Source organism: Sorex araneus, chromosome 1 (genome assembly GCF_027595985.1).
Source record: "Sorex araneus isolate mSorAra2 chromosome 1, mSorAra2.pri, whole genome shotgun sequence".
In the NCBI taxonomy this organism is placed as follows: domain Eukaryota; kingdom Metazoa; phylum Chordata; class Mammalia; order Eulipotyphla; family Soricidae; genus Sorex; species Sorex araneus.
This window is the reverse complement of record NC_073302.1, coordinates 219,543,595-219,569,741: the sequence shown is the minus strand read 5'-3', so window position 1 is coordinate 219,569,741 and position 26,147 is coordinate 219,543,595. Positions and strand designations below refer to the sequence as shown.

At 44.0% G+C, this 26,147-nt stretch overlaps 1 protein-coding gene across 1 annotated transcript; it reads left to right on the top strand.

The window, feature by feature from the left end:
* Positions 1–307: 307 nt before the first annotated feature.
* PROSER1 (proline and serine rich 1) lies at positions 308–24,477 on the top strand. The gene is made up of 13 exons (XM_055119505.1): positions 308–650; positions 4,390–4,455; positions 7,206–7,274; positions 10,143–10,237; positions 11,233–11,326; positions 12,530–12,640; positions 13,973–14,056; positions 15,542–15,620; positions 16,466–16,561; positions 17,499–17,543; positions 19,555–21,259; positions 21,771–21,921; positions 23,001–24,477. The coding sequence occupies exons 1-13, from the start codon at positions 606–608 to the stop codon at positions 23,121–23,123; spliced, it is 2,763 nt and encodes a 920-aa protein (XP_054975480.1). The 5' UTR covers positions 308–605; the 3' UTR covers positions 23,124–24,477.
* The last annotated feature ends 1,670 nt before the right edge of the window (positions 24,478–26,147 follow it).

Sequence of the window (26,147 nt, the reverse complement as noted above, 5' to 3'; positions counted from 1 at the left end):
GAAGGTCCCCAGTAGCTGGGGGGGCTGTGGGGCTAACCGGAAGGGGCACCTGGCGCCGCCGTCCTGCGGTGTTCACGAGTCCCCCTGCCTGAGCTCGCGCCCCCCTCCGCCCGGCTCCGGGGTCCCTGCCAGCCGGCCCCGCTCCCGGAAGCCGCGGCAGCTGCTAACAAAGAGGCGCCGGCCCGGGAGTCTGGGCGCGAGCGGCCATGCGCCCGGCGGGGCGGCGGTGAGGCCGGCGGCGGGACGCGGGGCGCCCGGGCTCGGCGGGGCGGGTCCTCCGCGGGCTCCGGCCGAGGCTGCCCGCGCCCGGCGCGGCGGCGGGGCCCGCGGCGCGGCGGGGTCGGCGACCCGGCTCTCCGCCGGGCGTCTGCGAGCTTTGTGTCGGGAGCGGGGGAGCCCGGGGGGCTGTTCGGAATGGAAAGTTTCGGGAAGTCTCCGTTTTGGGGTGTTTTTGCAAGAGTTTGAAGTACTCTACCTCTGCGCGTCCGCGCCCCGGCCCCCGGCTCTCTTCCTCCGGAGCTGGAAACATTGATTATTTTTAACTGTCGGAGCGGACGGAGACGCATGGTTTGTAATCGAACGTGAGCCACGTTGTGATTGCCAAGATGGACAAAAAGTCCTTTGAGACGGTGCTGGATGAAATTAGAAAGGTAATCCCTCTTAATTCCCTAAACCGCCCTGTGAGCCCCATTTCTCACGCTCCAGCCCTTTGGCGGGATCATTTACAGATTTCTCAGAGTCGGGTCGAGGAGGGGGAAATTTGTCCCAGTTTGGGGGAATGGTTTGGAAGCGTGGGAACGCGGTCGATTTCACGCTACAGATTGCAACTATGTAACGCTTAACTTTGACAGTGACCCGGACGGTGTGCTTCTGAGGCCGCCTCGACAAACCTTGCCTTGGTGATTCTGGATCAGTGATGTCTGTATTTGACTTAATTTCACTAACTCTAGTCACAGTGTCCCCTCTCCCCAAAAGCTAGTTTATTTAATGGTAGCTAAAGACACATTTTTTAAATATAAGGAGCAAGAGATTGATTTCTGAGCTAGATGAGTGTTGAGTGAAAAATGTGGCCTGCGTTTAAGTCATACTCTCAGGAGTCGGTTGTTAGTAACGTGCATTTCAGTGCTTTTCTCTGGCCTTCCACGTTTCGCTTCTTGAGGGTATTGAGTGAAATCTATCTCCGCCCCCCGAATGGATCTGAAAGGCTGCGCTTTGGAATGAGCCTGGCGCTAGTGCCCGGGGTCCCGGGTTTCCCGGGTTTCTGCGGCCGGAGGAGACAGCTGCCCGTTCTCATGCTGATGCTGAACGCAGAGCCTGGAATTTCGGACCATTGTTTCGCCTATTTCCATCCCCCTTAAGGAAATGTTTCTTTAAGCTCAAGCACTTACTGATGAAATTAGTAATAAAAATCCCCGTTGTTTTGCTGGGTTGCTTATTCTTTGTTATTGAATGTAGTAACTGAAAAGTCAGCCCCGTCCCCCCTTCCCTCACACAAACACATGCCCTTTATAAAATTTTGCTTATGTCTGCATTTTGATGAATAACAACTCAGTACCAATTTTTCTTCGAAGTTTTGGCGGCCTCCCAAATCTGCTTGCGTTTCTGTAGAGTCTCACCACTCCGAATAGTTGTGGTGTAGTTTTCTTGTTTCATGTAGTTTATAGATCTGCAAGAATGCTATTGCTGTAGGACCTCGTTTCACCAGTGCAGTGGTGCTAGAAATAAAATTCACACGAATTCCTTGTGATTTGGGGACGATCAGAATGTGACTCCAATCTTCCTCCGTATCACAATCTGTTCTTAGCTCTTGTCACACCCACCACACAAATCTTCCATAAACGTATCAAACTTGTTTTTCTTTGGGATCTTTCTAGGTCTTATTGTTTGTTTTTCCTTTGTGATATGCCTGATCTTTACTCTTTATTTATATGGTCCTTAATTTTCACTAAATTTTATTGTATGTCAAAAGTAAAAATAAAGATGTACCTGTAAAAATGTTTGAAACTAACGCCACTTAAAATTTTAAAACGTGTACAAAGTAATTACAGGAATAATTTGAAAATTAAACTTCATATCAGGTTCAATTTTTATATTTGATTAATGTAATTTGAAGGAAATTTCTGCTTTTCCCATTTATCCAATTAAGATTCGCTATCGGATAACTAACTTGCAACATATTTAGAATTTACCGCAGTTTGTTCAACAGATATTTACTGTTGATGAGAAAATGTTCACATTCAGGAATATTTGTTTTTATACAGTTTTTTTTTTTTTTTTTTTTTTTTTTTCCTCTTTGGGTTACACATGGCAATGCACAGGGGTTACTCCTGAATCAGGAATCACTCAAGAATCAACCCTGGCAGTGCTCAGAGGCCCATATGGGATACTGGGAATCGAACTCAGGTCTGCCGCATGCAAGGCACATGCCCTACCCGCTGTACTGTTGCTCCAGCCCCCAAAAAGGGCTTTTTTTTTTTTTTTTTTTTTTGCTTTTTGGGTCACACCTGGCGATGCACAAGGGTCACTCCTGGCTCTGCACTCAGGAATTACCCCTGGCGGTGCTCAGGGGACCATATGGGATGCTGGGAATCGAACCCGGGTCGGCCGCGTGCAAGACAAACGCCCTACCCGCTGTGCTATCACTCCAGCCCCCTTATACAGTTTTTTTGTTTTGTTTCTTATTTAAAGCCAAGAAAAGACATCACTGGGAAAAGAAATAGGGAAGGAAACAAAGAGGGTAAACGACAGTATTGATTTTGCTTTTTTTTTTTTTACTATCATTAAGTGTATAATAAGGATGTAAATACACAACTTGATTATGGTTAACATTGGCTGCTGGTGTATATAAAAATGCGGTTATTGAGTTTTCAGCACAAGGAAAAATGTTTTTCACTTTTCCTTCCCCCCTGTAATCTGTATGAGATGATATGGATAAATTTATTACACTATTCCTCTTATGATATATGTAAGTAGAGTTATACTGAGCACCTTAAACTTGTACAGTTATACATATTCCATTTTATATCTCAGTAAAACTGGAATATTCGTTCAAAAAAAAGTACCTAGAATGGTCTTTCCAGTACATCTCCCCATCTCTCATTTCCACTCTGTTAAACTACTGAGAACCCTGAATAGTTTTCTCAGTTCACTGGGTACCAGTATTTATACTTAGCATTTAGTTAAATATAGTGAAGCATCATCATTTTGTAGTAAAAGAAAAATAACTTATTTTTGGTTTTTTATATATAAGTGTATATACAAATTGCTGATTGCTATCTCTGATAGCAATTTTATGTCCATCTCTAAGTTCAGCACAGAGTCCAAGACAGCGCATGTGACTTCATTTATCTGTACTGGGTCAAGACTGCTGACTTATGAACTTCCTATTAGATGGATCCATATAGAAAAGGAACTTCACTCATTGATATGTATTAAATGTCAGATCTACTATTGACCATTTAATTTCTCATAGAAGCTCTGATGTGTGTTACGATTTGTCAGTGCAAAGGCACTTGTAGTCATTAAAATACCTCTCGAGGATTGAGGAGAGGTACTGCGCTGCGTCTGCAGAAGGCCCAGGTTCAGGTCGCAGGCCCCAGGACCACGTGACAGGAACAAGCAGAGTCTGAGTAGGAGTAACCCTGGATCTCTGCTGGATGTGCCTCTGGCCCTCTGAAAGCCTTCTCAGAGGCCGCACTGCTGGGTAGTGGAGGGTGCACACATCGAAGCCTCTTTGACTCCTTGGGAGTCCTTGTATTTGCATATCCCGCCAGAAAAGCTTGAGAGCCCTGCCACTCATTCCTATTTCTGCCACCTGGGCGTAGTTGGTGCTCAGTGAAGAATTGATGAGCGAGTTGACTGGCGTAAGTCTTCATAATGAGGGGCTGGAGAGATAGCACAGCGGGTAGGGCGTTTGCCTTGCACGCGGCCGACCCGGGTTCAAATCCCAGCATCCCATATGGTCCCCTGAGCACGGCCAGGGGTAATTCCTGAGTTCAGAGCCAGGAGTAACCCCTGTGCATCGCCAGGTGTGACCCAAAAAAAAAAAAAAAAAGTCTTCATAATGACTAGTTGTTTGGGATGTTCTGAAATTCTAATTACAGGTAACAGAAATTCTACGTGTAATCTTTATGAATGTTTAGCTCTTAAAACTTGTATTCCTTCCTATGCCAGAGTTCGTTGGGAGGCCTAGGAGATTTTCCAGCTGTTTCAATGTGTTCCTACACCACAGAGCCAGGCAAGGAAGAGTGTTCTTCCCCACTGGTGATTTTAGTTGTCTCTGTGCTAAGGCCAAGAAAGATCTGCCTCTGAGTTGCTTGGGGAATTTTGATACAAGCATATTCCTGTTCTGCTAACATATATTAATACTGCTTTCCCATTTTTTTTTAGGCTGTTTTGACAGAGTATAAATTAAAAGCAATTGAATATGTACATGGATATTTCTCTAGTGAACAGGTATTCCAAAATGTTTTTTTTTTTTGTTTTATGTGTGTTGGTGTTCTAATTAAAATCTGTTTACCTACTCAGGTTTAGAATTGCTTTGACTTTTGGCTGTAGTGTCTTTGGAACTTGAGTGCTTTCTCTTATGTTTGAAAAAAAAGGAGTTTAAGTTTATCATTTAGGGGCTTTTATAAACATCCACTGATCACAAAATCTTTTCATATAAATTTTTAAGTGAAGTGTAAAAATAGACTTTAGAGTGTTTATCATTAAGGACATAATAGTATAAATTTATAAACTTTGAATGGTAAATGAACACTAGTTTTTATAGTGTTTATGTCAGCGATTGCACAGTGTGCTTCATATTGTAAAAGAAAATTTAAATAAATGGTGATATGTTTTTATAGGGAGCTACATAATACTGTTAGCAATAGGAAGAAAATAGTTTCAAATGAGTAAATCCTGCTAGGAGACAATTTTTTTATTTCTTCTTGGATCCCACCAACAATGCTCAGGGGTTACTTCTGGCTCTTCAGGAATTACACCTGGCAGTGCTCGGATGACCATATGGGATGCCAGGAATCAAACCTTGCCCACGTGCAAGACAAACATCCTATCCACTGTACTGTCACTGCAGCCCCTAAGACAATTAATTAAGACAAATTTTTAAGCATCTTAGTTTAGTGAAAAATTGGAGACAGAGTTGGGAAAGTGTCATAATATTTAAAAACTTATGTAGACACACAGTAGACACACAGACCATTTGAGAGGCTTTCTCACACATACTTGTTGCATGCATGCTAGATCTTTGCGGGACACCTAGAAAATGCTTGCCAGAGAAATGAAACACATTTACCTTGCACGCCGCTGATCTGGGTTTGATCCCCAGTAGCCCATAGAGACCCCCCGAGCACCATCAGAAATAATTCCTGGAGTAACCCCTGAGCATCACAGGGTGTGACCCAGAAAGCAGAAAAGAAAAAGAAATGAAACACATAGAAATGTATCTCCAGCTGAATCTAGAGAACAATTTTGAGAGAGGGTTGTGTTGTGGAAAGGGTAGACTTGATAATAGATTGAATCAGTGAATACTTCCATTTTTTTATCCATATCTAAAGACTTCAAAATTTGGAGCTTGAATAACTTTTTTGCCTAGTAATCCTGTCACAGTCATCCCATTGCTCATCGATTTGCTTGAGTGGGCACCAGTGATGTCTCCATTGTGAGACTTGTTACTGGTTTTGGCACACCGAATACACCATGGGTAGCTTGCCAGGCTCTGCCGTGCGGGCGAGATACTCTCGGTAGCTTGCTGGGCTCTCCAAGAGGGACGGAGGAATCAAACCGAGTCAGCCACGTGCAAGGCAAACGCCCTACCGCTGTGCCATCGCTCCAGCCCTACCTAGTAAATTTTCTAAAACCCAGCTTCATGATTTTCACGTGTTACACTCTATTTACAGCCTGTTTAAACTGTTTATGCATCTTCCTACTGCTTTTCAAAAAACACACTTTTTAAAATGAAATGTTCTGAAAAGATTCCTAGTTCCTAGAGGCTAGTAGCTTTTCTTTGATTTTATATGTGTATATTCAGTTTTGTAGAAACCTTTCTTTAGTTATTACTTCACTTTGATAAAGTCACTTATTAAACCTCACTGTGATCTAAGCCTGCTTTGTTTTAGTGAAGACTTGTTTGGCATAATAATTCATAAAAGTTTTGTGGTGGTTAAGGTACCAGGTAGCATTCACTGTATAGTAAAATTGCTATTGTCACAAAACTAAAGACGTGTGCACTTACCAAGTCACCTAGGAAGTATGTACGATAGCTGTTTTCTATTTATCTCTCTATGGAGAAGGGGCACTTTTCCTCTTCTTTTAGACCAGTCCGGTTCCCAGCATTAACTTTGCAGAATAGTTGCCTTTCATTCATTTTCTGGGACTTCCAGTAATTAACCCAGATACTTTTAACCTTTCTTCTTTTTTTTTTTTTTTGAGTGTCCTTTTTTAAGACATTGAAGCAAGGGTGGTAGTGATTACACACAGCATTGTGATCCTGGTTCTCTGCTCACCTCTTCCTAGCTGTCACACAGTCTCCCCTTTATTCATTTCTTTAATGTTCATTAGTGGTGGTGAGTACCTGCAGGAAGCAGTCTGCCCATTTGCATGTCAAAATCACCTACTCTTTAGAAGATACCAGTGTAATTCTTCATGATTTTTACACTTCCAGGGAGTGGGTTCTTGATGTAAATATGAGCCTAATTCTCTCTGGATTTAAGTAGTGCACTGCCAGACCACCACACCCCTGACCACCTTTCCTGACTATTAAAGCTGTCACTCACCTCTGTTTGAGAAATTTTCATTCATAACACCTGGTTTATGTACATAAGCTGCCATTTTATTTCCATCCGGTGCTTTACAACCTTTTAGGCACTTTATTTTTTCTCCTCCTTACACTTGGCCAGTAGACTTTCGCTGATGAAAATTTTCTCTAGCTGCGCTGTTCATTATAGTTAGCTACTTGGTCATGGCATTTGAACATGTGACTTTTCATTTGAATGAGTTGACTTTGATTTTATTTTAATGGGTATAATTTAAATAAAGTGCTTAATGGTTGCTGTTAGCACAGTCTAAACTCTGGTCTCATGTTCATCTCAGTCTGGGCAGCACATTTTGAAGTCATTCAGAGTTACTCAGATCTCTTAGGAATGTTTTCTAGCACATTGTCATTAGATCTAAGTTTTGTTTTGGTTTTGGTTTTTTGCTTTTAGGTGGTTGATTTACTGAGATATTTCTCCTGGGCTGAGCCTCAGTTGAAGGCAATGAAAGCTTTACAACATGTAAGTAACTCATTTTTCCTTAGAATGTAAACTGCAGATATTTAGAGTTTTCTCTAATTTTCTGGATATTAATGTAAGTTGGAATTTCTCTTTTTTTTAGAAAACTGACCCTATTGTTTTGTATGACTCTAAGTTGTATTATACTTTCACATACTCAATAGCTATGTTTAAAAATAAAATTTTCCAAACTGAAATTTCAATTGCAAGTACTGCAGGGATCAGTTGAACACCATAGGTTCCTAATTGGCAGATTGGAGGTAAATGAATATTCATAGCCAAATAAAGCATAAGATCTGAAGTCTTGGGGTTGGGAGATAGTATAAGCAGTGGTAGAACGCTTGCCTTGCACGAGGCTGACCCAGGTTGGATCCCTGGCATCCCGTATGGTCCCTAAGCATTGCCAGGAGTGCTTCTAGAATGCAGAGCCAGGCATAACCCCTGAGTATACATGTAAATAATAAACATTATTACTCCACAAAAATAAAGATTTTTAAGAGTTTTCCTTGCACTTCTACTTTAGAATATTTATTTTCACGCTTTAGTATTTAGTCTTAGAAGAGTAGCCAGTTTGTACCTAAAATCCTCAGAGGCTTTCAACTTGTTTTTTGTCTGTAGACCAGCACTGGTTTGTAGTCTAGTGATTGAAAACCACTCTCAGTGGTCAATAACCTTTTTGGGACTGGCAGAAAACTCATAGAGACGAGGACACTGATCAGGAAACCAGTGATTGAAAACCACAGTCTGGACCATAGGACCCAAGTGAACTCTCAATAGCTATGGAGTCTTGTTTGTGCCACATGTCACTGCTGATTACTTACAAGATGCATGCAGACCTTTATTTGCAATTGAATTTTTTTTTTTTTGTACTAGGAGTTGATCTAGGGCTTTGTACATGTGTTCTACCGCTTAGCTACTATCCTGGCCCTTAATTTTAGTTTAAACAGGCACTAAGCTGCTTTGTTGGATTATACCTCTCTCCAGAGCCTGAATTAACAGAGGCATCTTGCTCAATTTCTGGCTGTATAGAAATGTTTTCCTGGGAGTGTCAAACTTAGATAACTCTGGGTCTTTTGGGGGTTTTTTGTTTGTGTGTTTGTTTGTTTTTTACTTCGTGGGTCACACCTGCTGATGTCCAGGGGTGACTCCTGGCTCTACACTCAGGAATTACCCCTGGCAGTGCTCAGGGGAGCATATGGGATGCTGGGAATCAACCCGGGTCTGCCACATGCAAGGCAAACACCCTACCCGCTGTGCTACACAGCTATCAATCCAGCCCCAAATTTAGATAACTCTAAAGGAATTATCCCAGTGGCAAAAGAAATTAAGCAGAAATAAACAAATGGGACTACAAGAAACAAAAACATTTCTGCACAGCAAAGGAAACACTGATTAAAAGATATTTTGCTGTAAGGGAGAAAATATTTCTATACAATACAATTGACAAAGAACTAATATCCAAGGCATTGACGGAACTCATAAAGCTGAACAAGAAAATAAGCAATTTTGCCAAAAAAATGGGATGAGCTAAATAGACAGTTCGTCATTTGATGGCCAACAGGCATATGAAAAAAATGCACATTTCATTTTATTATCATGGAAATGCAAATCAGAATGGCAGTGAGATGCTGCCTCACATATCCAAAACACTGGGAACATGTGCTGGCAGGGATAAAGAAAACAGGAACTTTTTAAAATTATGGATGGGAATATAAGTTGGTCCATTCTCTATGGAAAGCTGTAGAGAATTCTCAAAATGTTAAAAGGATCCAGCATTTCCACTTCGAAGTTTGATACAAAGAACATAAAAGCATGGATTCAAAAATGATGTCTATGCACACCAACCTTCAGGGAAGCAGTTTACTGTAACCAAGATATGGAGATAGCCCAAGTTCAACAGGAGCTGAGTGGGAGAAGAAAATGTATTTTTACACAATGGAATGCCCTTCGTGCGAAAGAAAAATAAGATCTTGCCTTTTGCAATGGCATGAATCGAGTTGTAGGAGGTTATGCTAAATTACATAAGTCAGAGGGAAAAGGATAAAGAACAGATTTTTCATGTGCAGGATATAGAGGTGTAAAGCACAAGAACAGACAAACCCACTAGAAATAATTCTCAGAGCTGGTTATGGCATACCTAGCGCATTAAGGGATGATCTCCCATATTTGTAAATTTCCCCTTTTCGTTTAACATCGCTTTTAACAAAATAGTACATTTTGTATGAAGCATACATTGAGAGATGCAGACTCAAAAAGATCAGAGTTACCTGAGTTACTTCTTAGTAAGCGATTTTTACCTTAAGAAATTTAAACCATTTAACTGTACTTCTGTTTATTTTCTTTCCCTTTTTTAATTTTGTTTGTTTTTGAGTTGGGGTCACACTCGGTGGTGCTCAGGGACAACTTCCTAGTTTGGTGCTCACGGGTTGCAGAGTCCTCTGGCAGTCTAGGCACTGACCGGCTTTCCAGCCCTTTGTGCTCTCTCCCCAGCATTGTACTTCCTTTCAGAAAATAGTTTCTCGGTGGGGGCAAGGTGGGGGGCATTGTTAGATGGACTTGAGCACATTTTGCATACAGTAGGTCTGTGTTCCATTGTTCCATCCCCTGCGTTGTATGGATCACCTCCCCCCGAGCTGATCCAGGAATAGCCCTAGAGTACTGCTGAGAGAGTAGGGGACTGAGTGCAGGCTGCGCACACGGGGGTTTATGTTCAGTCCCCTGACTCTGGAGGGGCTCCTCAGCACCGCCAGCTGTCACCCCTAAACCAAAATGATTCATGAAGTTATAAGACGGTCGATATCTGTTGATATTTACACGTGAAACAATAAAAACTTATCATGTTGGAAATAAAATTCTTTTTTGTATTAATAGAAAATGGTGGCTGTACACCCGGCAGAAGTGGTCAATATACTCAATTGTTTCACCTTCAGTAAAGACAAACTAGTTGCTCTTGAACTATTAGCCTCGTAAGTATTTCTTTTACACTGGAGAAATTCCAGAAGATCTTTAAGATGCCTTTTAACTGACTAGTTTTGTGTGTCAGTATATTAAAGTCATATTAACAGGTGAAAACTAAAGTGCTTTAATAGATGTAAGATGGTGGGACTTACCAGGATTATTTATTTGATTTGTTTTGCATTTGCTTTTCCTTCTTAGTCTGAAGAACTTGAAAGGATTGGTGTCAAAACCTTAGAATTTTTAGGTTCTACCACTTTCTGACTTCATGTTTTTTAGCTTAATTATATATTCTACCTAGACTTCATATTCCTTGGTTGTTAAAAAAAAAGGATCTTACTATGATATATGAACCTTAAGTATTATAAGATATGTATAAAGTAAGAATAGCATTTAATGAATTACTGTGATAAGCGCAAAGAGAAAAGGAACCTCCTGTTTTTCATAGTGGAAGGTCCATAAGTTCTATTTAAACACATACATTTCTTAAGAGTCCTTCGGGTATTTAAAGGTTTCTGCTGAAACAATTAAAAAGCATAAGGTAAAACTTTAGTTTTGGATCAATTTAGATTTTCAAGCACTTAAGAGATAAGTTGGTTTTAGTACCAAGTGTCCTAACACTCCTGATTGAGTATATTTTCAAGAATCTCAAAATAGTGATTTTTATTCCTCGTGTTGACTAAAACTAAAGTTTTGACTCCCAGTGGTGCTTGGGGGACCATAAGGTGATGTGGTCTACATGCAAAGGCAAGTGCCTTAACCACTGTACTATCTCTTTGGCCCCTATAGAGTTACTTTCTTCTTAGATGAGACCAGGTAGACTTCAGTTCATTTACTATGCTTAGCAACTTTATTGTGTTTATACTTGCCATAGGAGTAAGTTACCATACTTTCTCCCTATGATTTGGAAAAAAACTTGGGTATATTTGTGTGAAAACCAAAGGTAGTTAGCCTCTGTATGTATGCTCTGGTTCTTGAATGAAAAACTAAACTATTTCTTTCATAGAAATATTGTTGATGCTCAGAATTCTCGTCCCATTGAAGATTTATTCAGGATAAATATGTCTGAGAAGAAACGGTGTAAGAGAGTACTTGAACAGGTAATTCACGTAAGATTGCCGTGAACTGTTGCATTGGTTTTCCTGGTTGTTGGAGAAGAAAGAACCACCGTGTTCTGTGTTGGCTTGGGTGACCTGGCTGCTGTGATGTGGTGGCTCAGCAGTGGAGTGCTTGTCTTGCAAGGGGACCCCCTGGCCGAGTCGGCCCACACCAAAGGATGGTTTAACATACAGAATGAGTTCACAGGGCTGCAGCGATAGTGTAGCAGCAAGGCACTTGACTTGCACATAACTGGCCAGGTTTGTTCCTTAGTGCACTGTATTGTTGCCCAAGCACTGCCTGGTGTGGGCCCCTGCTCAAAAAACCATGAACTTCCAGCAGTTGTTGGAGTAGATCTTTGACTAAGGTGTACTGGCAGATGCAGAGATAACCTAATGAAGGTGTGTGGCCACGACTAGCACGTTATAGAGTTGGAACTTTGGAGTATTTTTGTTGGCTTGGGGCCACACCTGGGAATAAGCTCAGGGCTTATTCCTGACTCCACTCAGGGATGTCTCCTGGCAGGGTGGAGGAACCAGAAAAGTGCCATGGATCAATTCCCAGTCTGCTGCATGCAAGGCAGGCAGCCTATGCATTATTCTCTCTGGCCTGTAGTCTATTCATTGTGTCTTTAAAACAATGTTGCCATGTTGGAGCCATTTTACAGTGGGTAGGGCCTTTGCCTTGCACGTGGCCGACATGGGTTGATTCCCAGCATCCCATATGGTCCCCTGAGCACCGCCAGGAGTATTTCCTGAGTGCAAGGCCAGGGGTAACCTCTGTGCATTGCCGGGTGTGACCCCAAAAGCAAAACAAACAAAAAACAGTGTTGCTATTTTAATAATTCCATTTAAATAATGATTTTTACTTACTAATTATGGTCATATTCACCCCTGAGAGTGCTGATTGTGGGGTAAACAGATTTACTTTTCTTTTGGGTGTTTGGGCCATACACGGCAATGCTCAGGGCTAACTTCTGGCTCTGTGCTCAGGGGTCACTCCTGGCAGTGGTTGAGGGAACATACATGGTCTTGGGGATCAGACCAGGGTCAGCCACATGCAAGGTAAGCACCTTTAGTCTTTGCGCTTTCTTTCTAACCCTGATGTCGTTTCTTTATTTATGGTTTTTTGTAGGCGTTTCAATGTCCAGAATACTTAATCCAAGAGTTTATCTTTTTTCCCACCCCCTTTTTTTAATGTTACAGGCTTTCAAGGGGGGCTGCAAAGCTCCTCATGCAATGATATCTTCTTGTGGGACAATCCCGGGAAATCCATATCCCAAAGGAAAACCAAGTCGCATCAATGGAATTTTTCCAGTAAGCATCCTTTATGGCTAGATATGAAACTCTTGTGACTAGGTATAAAATTTAATGTAGTTAAAATTTGTAAAGAAAATGGCTAGTAAATGGAATTTTATTACATATGCAACTTAATTTATGGATTTTTCCACTCATTGTTCTTTTGTAAATTACATTAACATGTAAAATACACAAAAGAACAGCCAAAATAGATAAGGGTGATTTTATTTTTCCAAATATTTACAAGCACTGATTTGTATTAGCAATAACACACTTTTAGAGGTTCAGTATTCCTCTAGAAACTTCAGAAATTGCATGTAGTATTGCTTTCCTTGAGAGCCACATTGTATAATAAAGTCTCTCAGAAGTCCTTTAAGAAACCTATAAACCAAGGAACTTTTTTATAAAATTACTTTTTAATAAAACAGTATATTTTTCTTCTTGTGTGAGAATATGGGATTAAGACAAACATATCTAGTAGTTTCTAGGAATCTGGGAGGGGCTGAACATGGTTCTCCTGGATTCTCATGGCTGCAGTCAGCTGAGCACTTGATTAGAGCTCAGAGCAACTCTACTTACATGGTTTTACATGACTAGCAAATTAGTATTGGTCCTTTGTCACCAAAGGGACTTTTTCATAGTGCTGTTTGAGTATCTCTTCATCCTGACTTCGAGATCAGATATTCCAGGAGAGGGAAACTGTCTTAGCCTTGGAAGTCAGATGCCACCAGTTATCCCTGGCAGTTCTATTTGTTTTGGAAAGGATCACTGTGGACCACCTTGGACCTTGACCACCATACAACTGTGCACCACTTGGGCACATAATCTCTCATACAGCGTGTCCATATATCCACATCTGTTAATTGTCGTAGGACAGGGTCTGGTGTGATTATCAAGTATCTTACTGAATGCAGAGAACACCAGTTTTTGGACATTTATTTTCAACTGTAATGTAGGCACTTTATTTGTTTATTTATTTTTTTGGCGCCGTGGTTTACAAGACATGATAGAGTTTCATGCATCATAATACAGTCCCTCTGTCAGTGTCCACTTCCAGTGTCGTCGTCCCCTTACCTTCCCACCCCCAGCAACCCCCTATATATCGTTTGCTTTCTGAGTACCTTTGTGCATGTTTGGGAGGGCAGCCTGGCAGAAGAGAGTTAGGGCCTTACCGGGGTTATCGGGAGGACCTTGTCAAGGTCATTAGTCTGGAGTCCAGCTTCTTGAATTGAATTCCTCCCATTAAATCCTTTTCTTCGTATAAAAGGTAGTGCAGTGTTTGGCTTTGTTTTTGCTTTTGTATCTTTTTGAAAGTCTTGATTATTTTATCCTTTTTTACTTTTAAAATAGGGAACCCCTTTGAAAAAAGATGGTGAAGAATGTACCAATGAAGGCAAAGGAATTGCTGCACGAATTCTTGGGCCATCAAAACCAGTATGTTTACAAAATAAATGGTTAAAGGGCTTAACTCTTGCATATAGTATTCTATCTGTTTAAAGCATAAAAATCTATTTTTGTATTACAAAGTTCAAAATGGACTAGAAATCTAGGAAAGTAAGTAGGGAACTATAGTATAATTTACACACAGTCTTGAAAGGAAGGACCTTTGCAGCCAGTCAAATTGTTGGGTTTTTTTTTCTTTCCCTTGCCACTTTTACTTTTCATCTAGAAGTAGAGAGTATGAAGGCTTCACATTAAAGGTTGTATTTAGACTGATTGAGAATTATCCCTGGAGGGTCGAGGCCGGTGGGTATGTTGCCGGGGAGACACCAGAGGTGCTCGGGGCCTACTCCTGGCACTGCATACAGGAGTCACTCCTGGTGGGACCATATGGGATATCAGTGATCGAACCCAGATCTGCCATGTGCAGTGCAATTGATGTACTCTCTCTCTGGCCTGGCAGAGAGTATTTTCAGTAAAGCGATTCTGAGACAACTGTAAGAGTAGAAGTATTTGAACTTAGCACTTTTCTACCTCGTAGTGCCGACCTGTCCTGCCAAAGCTCCAGTAACAGTTGTTTATAGCAGGATTATGTCAGATCAGAGTCTTTACACAAGATTATTGCTTCATCCAGGGCCGTTCTGAGAGGTTGAAAGAATTGGATCTCATTGCCAGGAAATATGCTCTTTTTTTTCCTTCTCTGTCAGTAGTAGATACTCCTGCTTCTCTAAAGATCAAAAATAGGTTAAAATATTGAATTTATTTTAGTCTGTATCCTACTAGAGTTGGCAGAACATAAAATGCTAAAGGAAACTGGTTGGGTTTTTTTTTTTCTTTCTTTCTAAAAGCAAAAAGGAGGAGGGTAAGAATTAAGTTTTGGAGACTCTTACAATATTTCTTCAGTATTTGAGATTCTAGAACCTAGTTGATTTCTTGTGCTATGTAATACATAGGGATTCTTGAAGATTGGCTGGGTCAGGGACCCTAACTGACACTCTTTAGGATAAGTTATCTACCCTTCATTGGAGATACTAAATAAAAAAAAAGAAATGCCTTCAGAGCAGACCAGGGCAGGCTCTACTTTGGAGTTTAATAGAAACTACACTTGTTAACACAGAGTGATTTCCCTGGTCTGTTCTCTATAGTATAAGACAGTTGACATCTAGAGCATTTTCAGCCTCTTAGAAATAAATATTTTGAGGGGCCAGAGCAATAGTACAGCAGGTAGGGCATTTAGCTTGCACATAGCCGATCTGGATTTGGTCCCCAGCATCCCATATGGTCCCCTGAGCACCACCAGGAATAATTTTTGAGTGCAGAACTAGGAGTAACCCCTAAGTATTGCCAGTGTGACCCAAAAAGGAAAAAAAAAAGAGAAAAAGAAATAAGTATTTTGAAAGATAAATCATATATATTGTTTTGCCCAACTACCACTTCCTTGATGTTTCTCCTAACCTGGTATATTTTCTCCTCATCCAGCCTCCTTCAACGTACAATCCACACAAACCTGTTCCTTATCCAATACCTCCATGTCGGCCACATGCAACTATTGCACCAAGTAAGGGGTTCTTTCATTCTCACTTTCTTTTGTTTTGATCTGTAATAAGTTTAAAGTAGATATTGGTGTGTCCTTGGAAATCTGGAGCGGTTATGAAATATGCTACTATTAAATTTAACGTGACCCGCAAGTAGCTAGTAGTGTCCTGAACTGTCATACCCAGTTTAGCAGACAGTTTATTTAGGGTATTTTTTTTAAATAAATTTTTTAATTAATGTTTTTAATTACTATTATGATTTTGTGTGTTTGCAGCAAGATTAGTTTTATTGAAACTTTTAGAAAGATGTGTGATGTGAGGAAAGAGAGAGGGAGAAGTAGATGTCTGGGAGAACACAGGCTTTTCCGGAGTGGAAATGGGCACGCAGAGAAGCATAGTGACAAGTGAGATGCATGTTCGGAGGAGAAGATGGCGTGAAGAGCCTTGTTACGATATTTTTAAAATTTTTATTGGTTGAGATTCTGGGATTAACATTACCTTTTAATGATGGTTTCTTCTTTGTAAGGATTTTCACTTTGGTAAATCATATTGGATCTCTTTTTGCTTGTTGATTAGTCTGTTTTCAGAGGTATCATTTGTGCATTTTACTTACACGAATCAAATACATGGCCTTGACGGAAAGTAAAGGCAGTTCAGCCAAGCAGTTTGTGTGCGCCCTGCCGTTCAGTAGCTGTGTGCCATGCATGGGCAAGCAGTGACAAGTGTGGGTCACCAGCTGTCTCCTTTGGTCTCTGTTGTCCTTTAGCCCCAGACAGAAACCTCCATGCAAGGTGCAGCTCCTCAACAGTCTTAAAAATAAATGAATGATACTAAGTTATATACCTTTGTAATTCCATTTTTATTTTAGGTGCTTATAACAACGCGGGTTTGGTACCTTTAGCCAATGTCATAGCTCCTGGTGTACCCCCTCCACCTCCATATACTCCTAATCCGATAGGAACAGGTAAAGTCATGGTTTCTGTTCTGTTTTTCATGTTATGTAGATTCAGCCCTCATGCATGCGTGGCACGTGCTTTATCATTGAGCCACATCCTCACCCAGGAGTCTTGTCATTGTGGCCATTAAAAATAAGTCATCTAGGGGCTAGAGCGATAGCATAGCGGGTAGGGAGTTTGCTTTGCACGTGGCTGAACAGGGTTCGATTCCCAGCATCCCATATGGTCCCCTGAGCACCACCAGGAGTAATTCCTGAGTGCAGAGCCAGGAGTAACCCCTGTGCATCGCCGGGTGTGACCCAAAAAGAAAAAATCGTTTATTCATACTCAGATGTACAGTGGGAGGAGAGAGTTGTTTGACATGATGTGTAGGTTCTCAGTCTCAGGGGCTTTGCAGCTGCCCCAACCAATATGGTCCTCCTTGACAACTTCTAGAATGGGGCCTTTCTAGAAGGAAGGATGCAGGGGTGCAGGGGTTCAGGGTCCCTTTCGCTTGCTGGGGTCTTCATGACTTGGGAGACCCCTCTCTTCTCTAGCAGTGGATTCTGTACTCTGCATCTGTCTCCGACTTCATGTCTACAAGAGTTGTGTGTGGTGTGCCCTGAAGTGACTGACAGTGGTTCCTCTCTGCTCTCTGCGGTCTCTGACCCATACTGGCAGCACATTCATCATCACCATCACCCAGGTCCAGAGCATAGCCTAGACTCTAGCCGTAAACTCCCGTGTTCATTAGACCCTGCTGAGGGGAGGGCAGCAGTGGGCTCAGTGGCTTGTGATTCCATCAGACTTCATGTAGTTACTGCTACGCATCCCTGCATACACACTTAAATTTTGCTTTATCTAACATCATATGTAGTTATTTTCTGGGCCCATCTGGTGACTGTTTTGTGGTGATGAGCAATGTAGCTAAACCTAAAGTCAACTTTTTCATTTATTTTCATATAGAAAATGAAGATGTTTCTAATCAGTCAAAACCTCCACAGAATCAAGGTGAGTATCATATTTAATCCAGAAATGCCTGTGCTGAGAGTTGCTCTGTCACCCACTGTGAACACTTTGAATTCCGTTGATTCTGACTCTTTGTGCTGTAAGAAAAATTCCTGACTAAGGAATTTTGCTAACTAGTGCTTGCTGAAGTGCTTGCACTGACAGGGATTTAAAATGAACCATATGTCTTTGTTTCCTGTTTGCCGCATTTGCAGTGTAGTTCACAGTGCTGTGTGGCATTCTCTCCACACTGTCTTTGCAGTGTGTGATACTGGAAACCTCATTTCCTTGCTGGTGTAAGCAAATAGATACTGTTTCCACAGATGCTAAACAGGATATATAGGGTAGAATTATTCAGTAAGTATTGGAGTAATCTAACAATGTAGAAAAGTGAAGAGTGCGGAGAGGTGGAAAGAGGAGTGGAGGGAGCAGGAGTGTGGTGTGTGCAGTGCCTGCAGAGGGCAGCAGCGCTGTGACATTGCAGTCCCCTGGAGGGCTGTGCGGTTAGGAGGGAAGGAGGTGGTTTCTAGTCCAGGAGCAAAACTTGGCTTAGTTCTTGTGTAGCGCATGAATTTGATCACTGCAGCACATGGTCAGGGGTTTCTTCGGAGGAGAATTCCATACTCCTCGGATACTGGGGATTAATCCCAGGTCACCTGCCTCTGAAGCAAGCACTCTACCCACTGCACTCTTGCTCCAGCCCAGGATATCCAGATTCTTACCCTGGTGCCAGGATAGCCAGCTTTAGAACTGTAGTACACTGTTTAACTTTATGAGAGGGAAATTAAAGTAACATCAACCTATATATTTTGTTCATATCTCTATTTAAAGGGGAATATGCAGGATAAATAATTTTTGAGCATATTTTGTTTTCCCACATGATATTGGCATGTTTGAACCATCTTAATAAAAATAAGGACAAACTAGTATAAAGGTTAAAACATGGGTCTGACGGACCTTGTTCTGTCGCTTCATAGCTGAATGGCTTTTTGTTTGGGTGCCACACGCAGGGGTGCACAGGACCACTTACTCCTTCCTGACTGCTCAGTGGTCACTACTGGTGGGGCTCAAGGAACCATAGGAGGTACTGAAGATCAAAACTAAGTAAGCTGCGTGAAAGGCTAGTTCCCTCCCCACTATGCTATCTCTAGCCCCCATGAATTTTCTTTTTAATTGTAGCACGATAATCATTTAATGAAATATTGACTCTTAGTCATGTTGAAAGACGTAATACATCATTACTGTCAGCATAAGTGTACTGCGGATCTCTGAACTTCTCCGTCTCGTATAACTGAAATTTTGGATAGTGTTTATGGCTGCAAAATAATTGGATAGTGTTTATAACTGAAGTTTTGGATAGTATTTATAGCTGCAAGATATTTTATGAGTTTGCTTAATCACACCAAGCAAGCACCAGATTGCCCATCTACAAAGTTGGGGTGTTACTAATACATACCTCAGAGGGTGATTTTCACTAGGAAAAATTAAATCATGAGTGTGAAATATTGAACCCAGTGTTGTATGGTTAAGCAGGTTAGCTAACAAGAAAGTGGTGCTTGTTATGGTATGTCTGCACAGAATGACAATTTGCATTGTTGAGTTCAACTCAGAATGGCAACTAAATTCTAGAAAGATGCATTTTGAGTCCCAGAAGGACTTTGATGCCCTTGAAAGGGAAACAGTATCTTGAAAACTCCTCAGCCGGGATCTGGCCGGAGACCCTTGGTCTAGATGAGATGAGGATTTGAGAGAATGAAGGGCAGTGTCAGTGTATCAGATGCTTTATTTTTCCCAGCTGGGTTCTTTCTGACTCCTGTCGAAGGTGGGTCCGACAGCTCCTCGGGGCTTTTCTCACGGTCCAAGCAAGGTCTGGCCCTGGGTCTTAACAAGCCGTTACATGGCCATTGCCCGAGGGTTCCCGTGGCCAGGAGCACGCATCTGCGTGTTCATGCCGCGGGAGCGCGGGTGCGTTTCTCGGGTCAGTGACTCAAGCCCTGCCTCTGTTTCTCCGCAGCGTTTCCTGCCCCCGCGAGTCAGCTGTTTCCTCCCCACGGCTCGAGCCCCGCGACGCCCGCCGCCGCGCCAGTCCCCGCGGCATCCCCGGTCAAGGCAGCGGCGCCGGGCGCAGTGCTGCCTGTGTTCGCGGGCCAGGTGACCGCTGGCCAGGTGACCGCCGGCCAGGTGTCCGCGGGCGCCCCCGGCCCGCAGCCGCCCGCGCCCAGCCCCACAGTCATCAGGGCCCCGGCGCTGCCCGCTGCGCCCGCGACCCCCGCGCACAGCACGGCCGCGCCCGGCCCCTCGGCGCTTGTCGGCCTCGGGCCCCCGCCAGGGCCACCAGCCGCCCCTTCCCCGGCCCCGCCGGCCGCCTCCACGCCGCGCGCCGCCCCAGCTGCCCACGAGCCCTTCGCGTCCACTCCGGCCCCGTTCGCGAATCTCCCCTTCCCGGCTACGTCCAGCGCCGCGCCCACCGCCCCCAGCTCGGCCTCGCTGTCGGCCGTGTTCGCAGGGCTCCCAGTGGCTCTGGCCCCCACGACCCAGGCGCCGCCCGCCCCGGCCCCGGCCCCGGCCCCAGTGGGGATGGCCAGCGCGCCGGGCCCGAGCGGCGCCGCCCTGGGCGTGGGCAGCCCCCTCCTGTCGGCCCTGAAGGGCTTCCTGGCGTCCAGCGACGGCCTGGCGGGCTCGTCCGCGCTGTCCTCAGCCCCCAGCGGCCTGGCCCCGCTCGCCTCCCTGCAGGCCCCCAGCGCCGACCCCGCCGCGCCCGCGCCCAAGTGCTATGCGCCCGCCGGGTCCGCGCCACCGCGCTCAGCCACACCCGGCCTGGCGGTGTTCCCCGGCCTGCCCGCGCCCGCCCCCTCTGGCGCCCCCAGCGCCCCCTCGGCCGCGCCCGCGTCTGCCCAGGCGCCCCTCCCGCCCACCCCTGCTGCCTCCTCCGCACTGCCCGCCAGCGGCCCCGCCGCCCCCCTGCTGCACAGCACCCACCCGGGCAGCACCGAGCTGCACCTAGCCTCCACCCCTGCCCCCGCCACCACCCTGCCCGTCATGGTCAAGACCGAGCCCACCAGCCCCACCCCGTCCGCCTTCAAGGGCCCCGCCGCCCCCACGCATGGCGCCCTGGGGTTGTCGGGGCCGCTGGGCCGCGCGTACACGTCTGCGTCCGTGCCCATCAGCCTGGCGACCTGCCTTAACCCCGCCTTGGCAGGGTTGTCCACCCTGAGCGCGCCCCTCAACGTCTCGAACCCCCTGTCCTCCGCGCCCATAGCGCCCGTCTTTCCTGCGCTGCCGCCCTTCACCTCCCTGACCAGCACCTTCCCGCTTGGCGGGACCCCCGCCCTCAACCCTCCTGCAACCCTCCCAGGGCCGGGCCCGCTCCTGGCCACCTCGGCCAGCGCCGTTGCCTCGGCCCTGCCGCCCGCTTCCACCGCCGCGCCCGTGTCGGCGCCCTTCCCACTCGGGCTGTCCACGGCCGTGCCCTCGCTCTTCTCCGTGGCCCAGGGGCCTCTGCAGGCCTCCACGCCCTCCTACCCCGGCTTCTCCGTCGCCAACGCCCCCAGTGCCACCCCGACCCTCCCCTCGTTCCCCGGCCTGCAGGCACCAGCCACGGTGGCCGCGGTGACCGCGCTCCCCGTAGCAGCCACCGCCCCGTCACCAGCTCCCGTCCTGCCGGGGTTCGCTTCTGCGTTCAGCTCCAATTTCAACTCTGCTCTCGTCGCACAAGCCGGGTACGTGGATTGCTTGGAAATGCGGTCAGGTCCGCCTGTTTTGAATTTGTCGACCGGGTCCCTTGTCGATGTGGGCACCAGAAGGTGCTCAGGATCAAGCCGAGGGCCTCTCTCGCTGGTCCCCACGGTTCTAAGCCACTCAAATGAAAGGCCGAATCTTACTGATGATGTTAAGTTTTATTTTTATTTTTCTGCGCTGCGGCTTCATGCCCAACATTTGTTTCATGACTCTTTAACCGTGTTCCGGCATACGATGTTAACTCTAACATGGATAATTTTAAGATTTGATATTCTGCAATTTACTTTTTGGTAAGACAGCGAACAATATTGCATATAAAGCAAAGATTTAATACTGACAAACTTTATAATAGTTTGGTACCAATAAATGCTTTTCTAATTCCTTCCAACAGTAATGGGATGTTTTGAAATTTTTAGATAATCCCGAGGTGGATTTGGGGAAATGCAGGAGCTCTGCCTTTTCTGCATTTTGACCTATTCTTTATTATTTTAGCTTATCATCTGGACTTCAAGCTGCAGGCAGTTCTGTTTTTCCAGGCCTTCTGTCCCTCCCAGGGATTCCTGGCTTTTCCCAGAATCCTTCGCAGTCATCCTTGCAAGAATTACAGCATAATGCAGCAGCCCAGTCAGCTTTGTTACAGCAGGTGAGCTGCGTGAGTAACAGCGTTTCTGTGGTGACATTGCAGTATCAATTGTGATACCCCACACTGGCAAAACTCTTTCCAGCTTGTCGGAGATTAGATGATTAGTTCTCTCCAAATTAGTAAATTACGCTTGTATTGTATCAACTGTTGTTCTTGCTTGTGCACTTTAATATCTCAGCTTGCTAATTTTTACCAAACAGGGTCTTTATACATGACAGCTAAATTTTAGCTTTCCTCTACAATTTCAGCAAAAATAATGTGCTATTAAAGCAGGTTTATCTTGTAAACCTGCCACCTTTTTTGTAAGAAATATTACCTTCAGATGGGACCTTCCTTTGAAGAAGTCTGGATGGTTCGTAAAAGTTTCAGAAGACTTGGTGGCCCAAGCAGTAGTACAGTGGGTGGAGTGTTTGCCACACGTGGAGTTCCACCCTTGGCACCCCGCATAGTTCCCCCCCCCCCCCCCAGCCTGTCACGAGTGATCCCTTAGCACACAGCCAGGAATAAGCCCGGAGCAGCACCAAGTATGGCCCCCAAACAAACAGAAAAAAAAGGAAAAGAAATTTGGGGCAGGAAGATACTATGGGGGTAAGGCAGGTAAGGCACTTGGCATTGCATGCCGCCAGCTCAGGTTCATTCCCACACCAGTATGGTCCAAGAACACAACCAGGTATTTTAGCTTGTTGTTTGGACTTCAGGCTGCAGGCAAGTCTGTTTTCCAGGCCTTCTGCCCCTCCCAGGGATCCCTGGTTTTTCCCAGAATCCTTCGCAGTCTTTTTGTAAGTCCAAAACAATTTTTAAAAATTTGTTTCTAGGAACCTGAGCACAGTTTCTTGTCCTTAATATTACTTCTTTCTTCCCTATTCTAAACACTGGTAGTGTAGCATAAGCAGAAGTAGTACAGTTGTACTACCCTCATCCAGGGTGGGAGTATGGCTAACTGTACATTGCGTTGCATGTACGAGGTCATGGATTCTATCCCTGACATTGGGAGTAAATGAAAGAATGCATGAGTTCAGTATAAACTGAACTCACACATATAATTTCGCACTCCACTCAGCCATATGTTCTTCCTTCAGGTCCACTCGGCTTCAGTTCTGGAAAGCTACCCAGCTCAGCCTGATGGGTTTCCTAGTTACCCGTCAACACCTGGAACAGCGTTTTCTTTGCAACCTGGCCTGTCCCAGAGTGGGTGGCAGTGAATCTGTTTTAACTTTGTATTCTGCTCTATAAGAACATCAGAATTGCCCAAGGACTGCAGTGAAGGACAATCTGACAGATGTGGAGTTGGCCACAAGTTTAAAAAAGAAGAAAAAGAAGAGACTGCAGATAACCCTAGGGAATTGAAATGATGGTTTTAAAATCACATTTTTAATAATGGTTTTAAATATGAACACTCCCCAGTGTAAATAAGCTGACAATAAATTGTGCGGAGAATAGTTTTAAGGTGTTTGGGAACTTTTCACCTCCCATCCTATCAAAGTTTGAGATGTGTATGTGATCTATGTAAGAACATGAAAGAGGAGATTGAACTCTTTATAACCGAATACAGCCTTAAATCTGCTTGTATAGCATCCACTGACAGAGTAATAGTTGTGCCTCAGACTTAAGGGTTGCATGTGGCCCTGAGGGAGTCATTACCCTTGGTATGCATGAATGGTTCCTTCAGGCATCACTGGAACACATTACTCCATATGTATCCACAGAAGGATCTCGGGAACCCAGTTATTTTACTAATCCTGACATATAAATATATATATGTGTGTGTATACATATATATACACACACACGCACACACACATATATATATATATATACTGCTGAAGTTAACTCAGTGTATTTCAGGTAAGTGAAAATGGTGCTTAATATAGTCTTTAGAATGACTTTCAGGTGATTTCAACTAAAAATATATGTGTGTGTGTATATATATGTATAGATATATATACACATACATATATATATATGTATATATATCCAGAACTGCTTTACTACAGAAATGCAAATAAGGTTTCTGATCATTTGCCTTCAAGACGTATTAATCTCAGCAGTATCCAAATGGGGGAACATGTGACTGACTGACCCTTGGGCCATCTCTATTACTCCGAGTTCTCTGGAAGCTCTTGGTGAATGTTTACAATCACGGGACGTAGAATTTCTGCTCACACGAAAGTGGAAGCTTATCTAAGATAATTATGTGACAACAGATAGAGAAGACTTGCTCTGTTAGTAACCCTGCAGTGTATACTCTAAGGATCTGTGGTAGTATAACCTGATTGAATGTCATTAATTTAAGAGTAATAACTGCCACATGTGGGATGGTGGGGGAGTGGGAAGAATAACTCCCAATCCTGTGATGGAGAGTGTAAACTATAGAATCTACTGTAGTCCATTTCAGCACCTAGAAATTTTACTTTTATAAAGATGGCGTCTGAAAGATGTTGCTAATGTATTTTCCTTCAACTGTGGGGAACAAACTTTTTAAGTATATTAATAAATATTCCTGTATGGTTAGTTTTTAACAATTTTTTAAAATAAACTTTATGGATATGACAAATATTTTATGTGTTTTATGAAATGCTTGAACAGGCTTTCTGATTTTCTTTTGGTATGTGCTAGAGCTAACATTTAGCTGAAACTCAGTTTATACTATTGATTATTCTTTTAAAAATACCTTGTGTCATAACACTTGAAACAGATTGATTTAAGCCTTTATTATCTTCAAAATCCCCCATTTTCTGGCAGCTAAGCAGTCACACCCACAAATCCCCTCCCCCCGCTGTGTAAGCCCATCAATGGCCAGCATCCAGAGACTCCAAGCTCCAGGAAGAGAGCGACACAGTCTCTTGCCTCCGCGCCTGGCTGTTTTCACCAGACCCCTCGGAGGGGGTGGGTTGAGTTTCCCTCCCTGCCCTGAGCAGAGCCCCGGCAGTCGAAGACCTCCAGAACCCAGCCACAGCCATGTTCAAGGCCACTCTCCACATGCTTGGACAAGCCTCACTCATGAAGGACCACAGAGGAATCCAGGTGTGCAGGACCCAGGGCTGAAGATCTCCAAGCCTGCTCAGATCGGGACTGGGCCTCTTCTGCCCAGATCCCCCATTTTCCAGTAGCTAGGTGGTCACACCCAGAAATTGCCCCCAGTGCCGTGTAATCCCATCAATGGCCAACATTCAGAGACTATAAAACCAAACTCCCAAAGCGTCCGAGGGATATCTTATAGCCTAGTCCTTCCTCTCGGAGAACCTGGCATGCTTCCCGTGGTGTATTCATATGCCTTATATAGTAACAATAATGGGTCTCATTCTCCAGACCCTGAAAGAGCTTCTAATGTGGCACCATTGGAAAGGCCAAGTAAAGAGGCTGCTAAAATCTCAGGCTAGGACGAATGGAGACGTTACTGGGCCTGCTCGAGCAAATCAACGATCAATGGGATGATAGTGATAGTGATTATCTTCAAACAAAATGTAACCTCATAGTTAAACTGATACGTTACTAATATTGTCTTGCACATTCTAAAAGTCGCATTGTGTCACATATGTTTACCACTCACTTTTAAAGTTACCCCATGAATAATCTATATGGTGATGTTTCTGCTGGGCTTATTTCCAAGTTCCTAAGAGCCCCTTAGTAATCAAAGAAACAATATTCCAGTTATCTTGCACTGATTGGGCCAATAAAGGTTGATATGAGAACATTTTGGAAACAGTTGGAATTACTAGGAACAGCTATTATGTACAACAACCATACGAGCAAGTGCTAGCAGCCTGATCTACCAAAGAAGCCAAGACAGGAAATAGAACGGAAATAACACAGTAAGTGGTAACTTGGAACCAAGTATTCACCACCAATGCTAGTTTATTCATTCTACCTTATTCTTTGAAAATATATAGGTGCAGGATTGAGTACTTACTGCATAACTGGATGGAATTTGAATGAATGAATCTATAAAGGAGTGACCTGATTTCAAAAGACATAAATGATGGTAACAAGTTGAGCATTTGTTTTGTGAACAACAATGGTAATTTATTGGGAAACACTTAGCAAAAGTCACTTAAGCAGGGCATGGATGTGGCTCAGTAGTGAAGCTCTGGGTTGATACCCCAGCAGCACACACTCAGCAGTCACTTAGGCTGTCACACGGGCCTAGTTTAGAGGTAGGAAACTATACTTACTCTGAAATCCACAAATGAAGAGGAGGGGTGTGGACAGTATAGAAAGGAAAGGAA